Source organism: Pituophis catenifer, unplaced genomic scaffold, assembly GCF_029215685.1.
Source record: "Pituophis catenifer annectens isolate HBS135680 unplaced genomic scaffold, rPitCat1.0.hap2 SCAF_2, whole genome shotgun sequence".
NCBI classification, from domain to species: Eukaryota; Metazoa; Chordata; class Lepidosauria; order Squamata; family Colubridae; genus Pituophis; species Pituophis catenifer.
Genome location: NW_027256882.1, coordinates 287,386,416 through 287,398,858, shown reverse-complemented (window position 1 = coordinate 287,398,858; position 12,443 = coordinate 287,386,416). Strand labels below are relative to the sequence as shown.

Sequence of the window (12,443 nt, the reverse complement as noted above, 5' to 3'; positions counted from 1 at the left end):
GACCAGTTCCCCCGAACTGGTAGCAGAAATCGCAGGTGGGCCTGCTCACTTGCCCACCTGCCCCGGCTCTATGCCGTCCTATTTAGGTACATTTTTGAGGCCGTGTCCATGCTTGAAAGGCGCGCAAGCAAGCAAAGCGCATGCACGGAAGGACCAGCGTGCTCACATTTGCGAACCGGTAGGAAAGTAAGTGAATACCATCCCTGATCCAAAGCACATTTCCCCTTACCTCAACGATGAACTGATTTATAGAATTCCTCTTAAAGAACATCCTTCGTTCCCTCTTGTTTTGGCACAGGGGTTTCTGTTGAGTGCAAACGCCGTCAGCCCCGTACAGAACGATAAAGACGTCAGCGTCGGTACCTGCTCCAAAAACGTCGCTGGTGTAGACAGTAATTTCGTAGGGAACAACTGGCCAGATGGAAACAAAACAAAATGGGTGTCAGGTCAAGTCTCCCTGTAATAATTCAGGAACTAGGTTAAAGGATGTATCTGTATCTGTTTTAGATGAGGAATCAAAATTTGTCATTTCTGTCTCTAATGTCAAGATTGGCTGAGTCTTCCTTTCACAGACCTATGCCTATTTGGCCTCAATCATTTTAAGACCAGTTCCTTTCTGTAGTCTCTAGCAGAGGTGAGTTTCAGCAGGTTCTGACCAGTTCTGGAGAACCGGTAGCGGAAATTTTGAGTAGTTCAGGGAACCGATAGTAAAAATTCTGGCTGGCCCCACCCTCATCTATTCTCTGCCTCCCAAGTCCCAGCTGATCAGGAGGAAATGGGGATTTAAATTAAATTAAATTAAATTAAATTAAATTAAATTAAATTAAGGGGGAATGTGGGTCGCACGTGTTTTCATTGGGGGACGGGACGCAGGGGGGCATTGAATTAAGAGTGTGGGCAAGCACGTGCACGACTCCCCCATGCTCCTCCCACTTTTGGCACGCGACGGCAAAAAGGTTAGCCATCGCTGTTTGAGCAGGGGGTTGGACTAGAAGATCTCCAAGGTCCCTTCCAACTGTGTTATTCTATTCTATTTAGATGGCATATATTATTCGAAGGAAGGAGAAACCACATCACACTGGTTGACATACAACAAAAGGAAGGGTGCAGCTGTAGTTTTCAGTAACAGAACAGAATTTTAATATTTCATCCAAGGTGCAAAAATCCTCACTTTCTTTTGCTTCCTCCTATAACAGTTAAACAATCATTTTCCCAGTACAGTTATTTAATTGGGACATGTTATAACATCCTAAGCCCTTTCCGGCTTGCTAACAACTAAGCTTTCTGAAATGTTAGCAGATCATTAGACTTTTTTTTTTTTCTTCCTCTTGCAAACTAAGTAAATAATCTGTAAGGGTAATGATGGGAAAATTAGATTATTGTTAGAGGCAGAAAGAATTTGTTTGAGAGGAGGAATCCTGTGGGCCACAGAGCAGCCTTCCTTGTCAAATCAATGATGACAATGTTAATATTTACTCAGAAGCATTGAAGAAAAGCATGAAATGTCAAATGGACCCAAGCATTATGCACATTAAAAAAAAGGGGCAGTACAATAGAGGTGGCATTCAGCAGGTTCTGACCAGTTCTGGAAAACTGGTAGTGGAAATTTTGAGTAGTTCGGAGAACCGGTAGTAAAAATTCTGACTGGCCCAACCCCCATCTATTCTCTGCCTCCCGAGTCCCAGCTGATCGGGAGGAAATGGGGATTTTGCAGTATCCTTCCCCTGGAGTGGGGTGGGAATGGAGATTTTACAGTATCCTTCCCCTGCCACGCCCACCAAGCCACACCCACCAAGCCATGCCACGCCCACCAAGCCACGCCACAGAACCAGTAGTAAAAATATTTGAATCCTACCACTGCAGTACAAGCATCTGCCAATATGTTTTCTCCTCTAAAAAAAATTATCTGAAGCAATTCTCAAGATTAACATCCCAGGCCATCTGAATGTACAGTGAGTCCTCGACTTACAACAGTTCATTTAGTGACCTTTCAAAGTTACAACAGCGCTGAAAAATGTGACTTATTTAACCATTTTTCACACTTATGACCGTTTGTAGCATCCCCACACTCACGCGATCAAAATTCAGAGGCTAGGCCACTGACTCACATTTATGACCGTTGCAATGTCCCGAGGGTCACCCTATCCCATTTTGAGACCTTCTGACAAGCCAAGTCAATGGGGCAGCCAGATTCACTTAACAACCGGGTTACTGACTTAGCAACTGCAGGGATTCACTTAACAAATGTGGCGAGAAAGTTCGTAAACCGGGGCAGAATTCACTTAACAACAAAAATTTTGAGCTCAATTGTGGTCATAAGTCGAGGACCATATATACTTGAAACTAAGTTCCACTGTGCCTATTGTAGTTAACCCCCAAGTAACAAAATATAGCACTTCGGTCTGCTCTGTATCCAGTAATAATATCAGTACAGGTAGTCTTTGATTTACAGCAATTCGTTTAGTGACTATTTGAAGCTACAACAGCACTGGACGTATGACCATTTTTCACACTTATAACCAGTGAAAATCCCTGTGGCCACAGGGATCAAAATTCAGATGCTTGGCAACTGTCTCGTATTTATGACAGTCGCAGTGTCCCGGGGTCACGAGAGCCCCTTTTGAGACCTTCGGATAAGCAAAGGCAATGGGGAAGCCAGATTCACTAAACGACCGTGTGGCTAACTTAATAACTTGCAGTGATTCACTTAGCAACTGTGGCAAGAAACGTCACAAAAAGGGGCAAAACTCAACGACTTTCTTGCTTATCAGCTGAAATTTGGGCTCAATTGTGGTTGCAAGTCACAAATTTTTGTTGATAAGTGAGACATTTGTTAAGTGAATTTTGCCCCATTTTATAACCGTGCTTGCCACAAGTGAGTCACTGCAGCTCTTAACTGAATCATTTGGTCATTAAGCGAATCTGGCTTCCCCCGTTGACTTTGCTTGTCCGAAGGTCGCAAAAGGGGATCAGATGACCTCGAAACACTGCAACCGTCATAAAATACGAGTCAGCTGCCAAACGTCTGAATTTTGATCACAGGCCACGGGGCTGCTGCAGGGGTCGTAAGTGTGAAAAATGCCATCAATCACTTTTTTCAGTGCCGTCGTAACTTTAAATGGTCACTAAATGAACTGTTGTAAGTCGAGGACTACCTGTACTTCTTTTCTTTCAGACCGAAGGCAGGTTGGTCTTGCTACCATGCTACTCACATGGGATGTACGTCGTCGTTTGCAGTTCTGCAGGAAACAAGACCCTTTCGATGGCTCCGTCATCTTCAGATTTATCCAGCCAACGACCACAAGGAAACTTCAGGCAAAGTCCAAGGCAAGAAGCATCCACCTCAACCCAATCTAAAAACCACCCTTCAGAATGACCTGCAAAGGTTAAGAGACGATGGATAATGATAATGGATAATGATCAAATAGATTAATAAAAAGAAAATACAGAAAATACAAATAGGGAAAATAGTAAAAGGTAAAGGTAAAGGTTCTCCTCGCACATATGTGCTAGTCGTTCCCGACTCTAGGGGGCGGTGCTCATCTCCGTTTCAAAGCCGAAGAGCCAGCACTGTCTGAAGATGTCTCCATTGTCAGGGCATTTATTAATCCCATGTTTGGCTCTGGGACTAATCACCCTGGTTTAATTAGAGGAGATGAATCGAGGCTCCTCCTTGTTTGCAATATTCTGAAAAAGAAACGCGAAGAAAAGTTCTCTAATAAAACTCATTTATTTGTTATAAAGAAAATAAAACACCTCACTAACTAAGTTAAATTGTTACATTTTGGCAAGCGAGATCTCCTGCCGGTCCAGCCAGACCTCTGGCAAGAGAACAAAGGAAAGAGTGTGTGAAGCAAGTGAAGGAATGTGGGTGGATACGGAAACACGTTGCTTACTGATAAGAAGTTGGCAAGCTACGGAGAGTCTGACAGTCCAGAAATAATGAAGCTCAGCTGGGAAATAAAATAACGCAGTGACATCCATGGTCATGTGGCCGGCAAGACTCAACGCCAAAGGCGCACGGAACGCTGTGACCTTCCCACCAAAGGTGGTCCCTATTTTTCTACTTGCATTTTTTAAGTGCTTTCGAACTGCTAGGTTGGCAGAAGCTGGGACAAGTAACGGGAGCTCACCCCATTTTGCGGCACTAGGGATTCGAACCGCTGAACTGCCAACCTTTCGATCGACAAGCTCAGTGTCTTAGCCACTGAGCCACCACATCCCTTGATAATAGATAACAGAATCTATTATGTAGATAATAGAGACAGATAATAGAATCTATTATAGTTAAAAAAATGAGCTAAGTTTATAGGTGGAAGTTTAAGATTTTTTTAAAAAAATTTGATTTATATGCCGCCCTTCTCCGGAGACTCAGGGCGGTTTACAATGTGCTAAGCAATAGCCTTCATCCTTTTGTATATTTTTACAAAGTCAGCTTATTGCCCCCACAACTGGGTCCTCAATTTACCTACCTTAGAAAGGATGGAAGGCTGAGTCAACCTTGAGCCTGGCGACATTCGAACCTGCAGTAATTGCAGGCAGCTGGTCTTAATAACAGGGTGCTTTAGACCACTGTACTACCAAGGCTCTTAAATTAGGTAATCTAATTGTATTATTAATATTAATAGTGTGTTAGAGCCTTGGTAGCTCTAACAGTGCCTTAAACAGTGGTTTAAGGCACCCTGTTATTAAGCTGGTTATTAAGACCTATACATAATATACAAAAGGATGAAGGCTATTGCTGAGCACATTGTAAGCCGCCCTGAGTCTTCGGAGAAGGGCGGCATATAAATCAAATTTTAATAATAATAATAATAATAATAATAATAATAATAATAATAATAATAATAATATTTTATTAAGTTTTAGCTGGCTGGAATTCTGGAAGTTGAAGTCCACAAGTCTTAAAGTTGCCAAGTTTGGAGACCCCTGCTCTGGAACCAAGGTAAACCTGTATACTCTATAACTTCCAGGTTTAACCTCTAAACTTGGGGGAAGGAACGTTTTTAAATCCAGGTAAATCTTTAGTTTCCCAAAGGAGAGGAATAGAGGCAGAGGTGGGTTTCAGCAGGTTCTGACCAGTTCTGGAGAACTGGTAGCGGAAATTTTGAGTAGTTCAGAGAACCGGTAGTAAAAATTCTGACTGGCCCCGCCCCCATCTATTCTCTGCCTTCCAAGTCCCAGCTGATCGGGAGGGAATGGGGATTTTGCAGTATCCTTCCCCTGGAGTGGGTTGGGAATGGAGATTTTACAGTATCCTTCCCCTACCATGCCCACCAAGCCATGCCACATCCACCAAGCCACACCCACAGAACCGGTAGTAAAAAATTTTGAAGCCCACCACTGAATAGAGGTATAGATATTATGGAATCAACTCATCCTACAAGCCTTCAAGGAATTTCATGCCATCCTACCTGTATTATCATGGCCAATCTTTATCTTCTTCAGATCTCCGAGGTCCACACATTCTACCGTGAAGACATCAACTTTATCTCGCTCAAATTTGTTCCGGTTAGTCTTGGAAGCCTTCAAGTAGATTGTCCCTGTTTGGGTTTTAATCACACGCTCCCATTGTTATAAATGAAAATAACTTGGATGGTGCCAGCAGTGACTGCTTTTAAAAGTTAAAAAAAAAAAAAAAAGCCTCTGATGATCGTGCGGCTCAGCTGGGATAGTCAGAGCCTTTTAAAAGCATTTTTTCTACAATCTCTTTGGCCGAAGAGGTTGTAGAAAGGCTCTGACGATCCCAGCTGAATTGCCTGATCGTCAGAGGCTTTTTTTTTCTTTTAAAAACAAAAGCCTCTGATGATCAGGCAATTCAGGTGGGATCGTCAGAGCCTTTTAAAAGCATTTTTTACAACCTCTTCGGCCGAAGAGGTGGTAGAAAAAAAATGCTTTTAAAAGTTAAAAAAAAAAAGTTGGCCATGCCCACCCAGTCACATTTCCCCCCCCCACCAAGCCACGCCCACAGAACCGGTAGTAACAAATTTTACGTTTCAGCACTGGTCCTCAGTGTCACTTGAGTGGTGCAAATGGGTGTGGACTATGGAGCCTTCTTGGAACTGTTGAAAGGACTATGTTGTAGATTGTTGTAGACTATGTCGTCATACCCCTCCCCCTCTATTGAGGGAGGGTTGTTCAATTTGGACACAGATGGCCTCTTTGACCCCTCTTTCAAAGCAGTGGTCTTCTCTATCCAAAATGTGGTCTTTGCTGTCTTCAAACTGAGTGGCCTGTGTCTTTTAAATGCAGATAAACCATCCAGTCAGAACTGAAGAAGCTTCTTGGATGAGAAGCGAAATGTCTCCAAAGAAAAACCAGGAAGTCCACTTGCCTCTTGAAAAAAGCACCTTTGAGACAACCTGTTGTGGCCCGTACGCGGCCTGTGCAGCTAGTAGCTGATTCTGACAGCGAGGAGGCTGGTGTGGTGCTGCGCCAGCAGCCTGTGCAGCTGGCACTCGAGTCGGACAATGAGGAGGCTGGAGAAGATGTGGTGCCAGAGGCGGGGATTCAGCCAGGGCCTTCAGAACCTCCAGAAACTCCCTTAAGTGAAGAGGACGAAGAGGAGGAGCCTCTTCTCGATGCCCGGGCGCGCAGAGCTGCCAAAAGGCAGGAGTGGCTCCTCAGGAGGAGATCTCCTCGAGAGTAAGGCTAGGGGCTAATTGGCCACTCTCTTAGCCTATTTAAGGAGGAACACCGACTGAAGCAATTTGCAGGGAACAACTTCGTTCACATACCTTCGTGTCTTGTCTTGCTTATCTTATCAGCTTCCTGCAAATTGCTTCTGGGCGTTCTGCCAACCATAGTAAGTTTTCAGTTATTATTCTTTGAATTCTTGGTGGCTGTTAATGCAATTAATTAACAGCCGTTGTTGTAAAAGACTGGTTTATTCAGTAAATTAAGGTTTGAACGGACTTTGTGTGTGCTGCGTTCTTTGGGGTCCGTAGTTGGGGCAGAACAGAACCGCGACCTGGATGGATGACTGAGAATCTCCATAGACATTTAGCCCTTTCCCTTGTTAAGCAGTACCTGTCGTTAGGACATTTTAATTACAAGGAAGTAATAGGACTCGATAGGTGGACAAAAATGCCAAATGCAGTCTCAACATCTGGCTGGCTGTGCGATGAACCAAAATAACACATTAAATTTATATGCTGTCCAACACCCAGCAATTTTCAGGTAGGATAAATTATTTTCCCTACTTTAAAGGTTGCACCTGTTTAGGACACAATATGGATCAGATGCACATTGCATATTTCCCCATCATTTTCAATCTTTAGACAGTCGTAAAATCCATCCAGAGATTGGTTTTAGGTTTCCCAGAGTTTGTACACTTGCTGTAAAAATCAAGAGTGAAACAGCAGGAGGGAACTCCTTCTGGTTATTACCGAGGCTGAACATAAATTACTCTGCTCTTAATAATCAGCTGGAAAGGAACCTCAGAAGGCCCCAGGGACAACTCACACCCACCTATCTACCCCAAAAAAAGTCTGGACATGCCTCCCAAAATATTTACTTTAGATGTAAAAGTAAAAAAAAAAATGGATTCAGCTGTACAGGTAGTCCTCGACTTATGACCACAATTAGGAGCCCAAAATTTCTGTTGCTAAGCGAGACAGTTGTTAAGTGAATTTTGCCCCATTTTACAACCTTTCTTGCCCCCGTTGTTAAGTGAATCACTGCAGTTGTTAAGTTAGTAACACAATTGTAAAGTAAATCTGGCTTTCCCGTTGATGATGAGGGGACTGGAGATTAAAACATATGAAGAACAGTTACAGGAACTGGGCCTGGCTAGTCTAGTGAAGAGAAGGACCAGGGGAGACATGATAGCTGTCTTCCAATACTTGAGGGGCTGCCACGGAGAGGAGGGGGTCAAGTTGTTCTCCAAAGCACCTGAAGGCCAGATAAGGAATCATGGATGGAAACTGACCAAGGAGAAATTCAATCTAGAAATGAGGAGGAACTTTCTGACAGTGAGAACAATCAACCAATGGAACAGAAGTCGCCTTCAGAAGTGGTGGGAGCTTCATCACTTGAGACTCTCAAGAAAAGATTGGACTGCCATTTGTCAGAAATAGTGTAGGGTCTCCTGCTTAAGCAGGGGTTGGACTAGATGACCTATAACCGCGATGGTGAACCTATGGCACATGTACCACAGGTGGCACGCTGAGCCATATCAGTGGGCATGTGAGCTCAGCTCCACCAGCTGATTTTCAGGCCTTCTGGATCCGCTAGAGGTAGGGAAACAGGCTGTTTCCTGCCTCCGGAGGGCCTGAGGGGTGGGTGGGGAAGGGCCATTTTTTGCTCTCCCCAGGCTCCAGAGCCTTTCTAGGAGCCTGGGGAGGGTTAAAACAGCCTCCCTTCCCCCTGAAGCCCTCTGGAGACTGGAGCAAAAAACGGGCCTACTGGGCCCACCGTGCCATTGCATGCCAAAAGCGGGAGGAGCGTGCGGGGGTCGCATGCACATGCACAGGGGATGGGGCACATAGAATTATGGGTGTGAGCACACGCACACGCGACCCCCTGCTCTCCCCCTGCTTTTGACACGCGATGGCAAAAAGGTTAGCCATCACTGACTTATAAGGTCCCTTCCAACTCTGTTCATCTGTTAATTGCGTGTCACAAAAGGGGATCACGGGACATTGCAACCGTCATAAATATGATTCAGTTGCCCATCGGCTGAATTTTGATTGCGTGACCACGGGGATGCTGCCACGGTTGTGTGAAAAATGTCACTTTTTTCACTGCTGTTGTAACTTTGAACCGTCACTAAACCAACGGTTGTAAGTCGAGGACCACCTGCGTTGATGAGCAAACGAACGCGTGAAGATAAAAAGACTTGCAGAAGGAGCCAATCAAAGTACTGAGCCCATTTTCCTGCATCCTGGGCTACTCATTAAATCAGTGGCCAATATCCACCTGAATGATTTGCAAAGGTGAGCTTGACTCCTATCAGGGGTGAAATGTTCCCGATTCGGACCGGATCACCCGATCCAGTAGGGATGGAGGCAGGTTATTCGGAGAACCGGTAGCAAAAATCTCTGCCCCCCCCACATGCCCAGCTGAGCCGCGCGATCATCAGAGGCTTTTTTTCTTTTAAATGCCTCTGACGATCCAAGCTGAGTTGCCCGTTCGGCAGAGGCTTTTTAAAAAAGTCTCTGCCCATCAGGCAACTCAGCTTGGATCGTCAGAGGCATTTAAAAGAAAAAAAGCCTCTGCCAATTAGGCAACTCAGCTGAGTTCGTCAAAGGCTTTTAAAACCATTTTTTCTACAACCTCTGAAGAGGTTGTAGAAAAAAATGGTTTTAAAAGCCTTTGACGATCCCAGCTGAGCCGCGCGATCATCAGAGGCTTTTTTTCTTTTAAATGCCTCTGACGATCCAAGCTGAGTTGCCCGTTCGGCAGAGGCTTTTTAAAAAAGTCTCTGCCCATCAGGCAACTCAGCTGGGATCATCAGAGGCATTTAAAAGAAAAAAAGCCTCTGACGATCAGGCAACTCAGCTGGGATCATCAGAGACTTTTGAAAGCATTGTTTTACAACCTCTTCGGCCGAAGAGGTTGTAGAAAAAATGGTTTTAAAAGTTAAAAAAAAAATTGGCCACGCCCACCCAGTCACATTACCACCACCCCCACCAAGCCACGCCCACAGAACCGGTAGTAACAAATTTTAGATTTCACCACTGGCTCCTACCTGTGTCATCTTTGGATCCGTAAAGGATGATAAAGACATTGGAGTCCGTCCCGGCATTTTTCTTGTCTCCTGTTTTCACTCTTACTGTGAATGTCGTTGAATTAGCTGTCAAAAGAAGAATCTCTGTTTGGGAGGGGCCATTTCTGAGAGAGTCTAAATTTTATTTCTCTTTTTGTTCCACCTTTACAACTTTGTTTTTAATGAAACAAGAAAGGTCTCATAAAAGTGAGCCAAAAGCCAGAACTAGTAGCCTCTTCATTAGCGTGATCTAACTGTCATCGTAGAATGCAACAAGGGAGAGGTTCAAATTTTAACAACCCCCTTTTAGAGGGGGGGGGAAGGTGACCCAAACTATTAAAATGGGAAAAGAGTGAAAAGAAAAACCTGAGAACAGAACAAAACATTTTTTATTGGCCAAATGTGATTGGACACACAAGGAATAGAATAGAATAGAATAGAATAGAATAGAATAGAATAGAATAGAATAGAATAGAATAGAATCAGGGGTGGGTTCTAAAATTCTTTACTACTGGTTTTGTGGGCGTGGCTTATTTTGTGGGCGTGGCTTGATGGTCATGTGACAATTCTTTAGGATTTAGCAGAGGTACTGGTCTACCATGCTTTTAACTGCTTGCAGAGCTGTACTGATCTACCCATTTATTTTTTGCAGGCACTGGTCTACCCATTTATTTTTGCAGGCACTGGTCTACCCATTTATTTTTGCAGGCACTGATCTACCCATTTATTTTTGCAGGCACTGATCTACTCATTTGTTTTCTTTTAACACTGATCAGCTGTAGGGCGGCCCTTTGAAGCCCCGTGGCAAGAGTTTAAACAGTTTTTTTCCCTCTAGCCATCAGCTGGGACTCAGGAGGCAGCAATAGATTGGAGGTGGGGCCAAATAAAAGGTAAGAATAACGCAGGGGGGTGGGGGCGCGGGGGGGGCGGGGGGGCAGAACCGGTTCGGTGGTGTCATATCATCAACACTACCGGCTCGGGAAAACCGGGCCAAACCAGGAGGAACTCACCACTGAATGGAAGGGAAGGGAAGGGAAGGGAAGGGAAGGGAGAGGAGAAGAGAAGAGAAGAGAAGAGAAGAGAAGAGAAGAGAAGAGAAGAGAAGAGAAGAGAAGAGAAGAGAAGAGAAGAGAAGAGAAGAGAAGAGAAGAGAAGAGAAGAGAAGAGAAGAGAAGAAATGGAAGGGACCTTGGAGATCTTCTAATCCAACCCTCTGCTTAGGCAGGAAACTCTATACCAGCGGTCTGCAACCTTAAACACTGAAAGAGCCATTTGGACCCGTTTCCCACAGAAAAGAAAACACCGGGAGCCACAAAACCCTTCCCGTGCCTGACTATTTCTTGAGTGGCCACAAATCTAGCATATATAGTTGAATTAAATGTTCTGTTTTCTTCTGAAACTTTTCTTTTCTTGGAGTTATCCATGGTTGGCCTACTGGGGGTTGAAAAGCTCAATAAATCGCGTGCCGATTGAGTAACAGGGAGCTGCAGCAGAGGGGTGAAAGAGCCACATGCGGCTCCAGAGCCGCAGGTTGCTGACCCCTGCTCTATACCATTTCAGCTAACTCTCTTTAAAACTGCTCCCTTGTTACTTAAGTTACCTATTAGTCCACACCTTGAAGACTTATAGTTTCCCCCACCGTGGGTCCTTGGTGCTCTCTAAGCTTGGGGGTTTTCTTGCAGATGTTTAATTATCCAAACTAGATTTGGTAATCAGGTAGCACTGATGATGCTTCCTAGGTGGGTCATGAAACGTCTGCAAGAAAACCACCAAGCCCAGAGAGCACCAAGGACATGAGGATTCACCCTGAGCTACAAATATTGTCTTTGATCAGTTCCCCAACCCGAAAAAAATACAGCAGATTCTTCATTTGGTCATAGCTTCAGTCTGCAAACCATTCCTATAATCAGCCTCAAGTCCAATGGACTTTGCTCTAAAATCGCCACACTCCCAAACCACAAATGATGGTTTACTTAAGTTTGTGCTACTCCGTAGGCTCAGCTTCTTCTATGGCATACAGATGGACAATAGCAAACCTTTCTGTTCCAGGCCAAGGGTGGCAACAGAGCCTGCGTTCTCCGAACCCTTCATCACAAAGGCTTCAGCCACTGGGACCAGCTCCCTGGCAATCTGACCATCATCTTCTTCCACTGCCAACCATCTCTGGCAGGGGAAATAATAACTGCAAAGATAATATGGTTTAGCATCTGCCCACTCTGCCGACACCCAATTGTTGACTCTGGAAAAACCCTTTGATGGGGAGAAGCAGGCCCATTTCAGCACAAGCATAACCTTTCAGCAGAATAAGTCTCCTTACCTGCAGATTGCGTGGGTCAGAAGGAGGGCTGAGAAGATACCTGCAGACCCTTCACATCCTGGACACAAACTGTTTCAACTCCTTTCCTCAGGACAGTGCTACGGGACACTCCATTCCTCTCCATTCCATATTTTCTATTCTACCCCACCCCACCCTATATCCTTCCATCCATCCTTCTCTTCTGTTCTCTTCTGTTCTCTTCTCTTCTGTTCTCTTCTCTTCTCTTCTCTTCTCTTCTCTTCTCTTCTCTTCTCTTCTCTTCTCTTCTCTTCTCTTCTCTTCTCCTCTTCTCTTCTCTTCTCTTCTCCACTCCTCTCCTCTCCTCTCCTCTTCCATTCCATTCCATTCCATTCCATATTTTCTATTCCACCCCACCCCACCCCATATCCATCCATCCATCCATCCTTCTCTTCTCTT

General features: G+C 44.7%; 1 protein-coding gene across 1 annotated transcript in view; it reads right to left on the bottom strand.

Annotated features, from left to right (window-relative positions):
* LOXHD1 (lipoxygenase homology PLAT domains 1) overlaps window positions 1-12,443 on the bottom strand; it is a 205,397-nt gene that overhangs the window by 61,558 nt on the left and 131,396 nt on the right. Inside the window, exons 22-26 of the mRNA XM_070934571.1 lie at window positions 11,746-11,891; window positions 9,692-9,796; window positions 5,415-5,543; window positions 3,213-3,377; window positions 230-411 (exon numbers count right to left, since the gene is read on the bottom strand). Of these exons, the coding sequence (XP_070790672.1) occupies window positions 230-411; window positions 3,213-3,377; window positions 5,415-5,543; window positions 9,692-9,796; window positions 11,746-11,891 (727 nt within the window). The remainder of the gene's footprint in view (window positions 1-229; window positions 412-3,212; window positions 3,378-5,414; window positions 5,544-9,691; window positions 9,797-11,745; window positions 11,892-12,443) is intronic.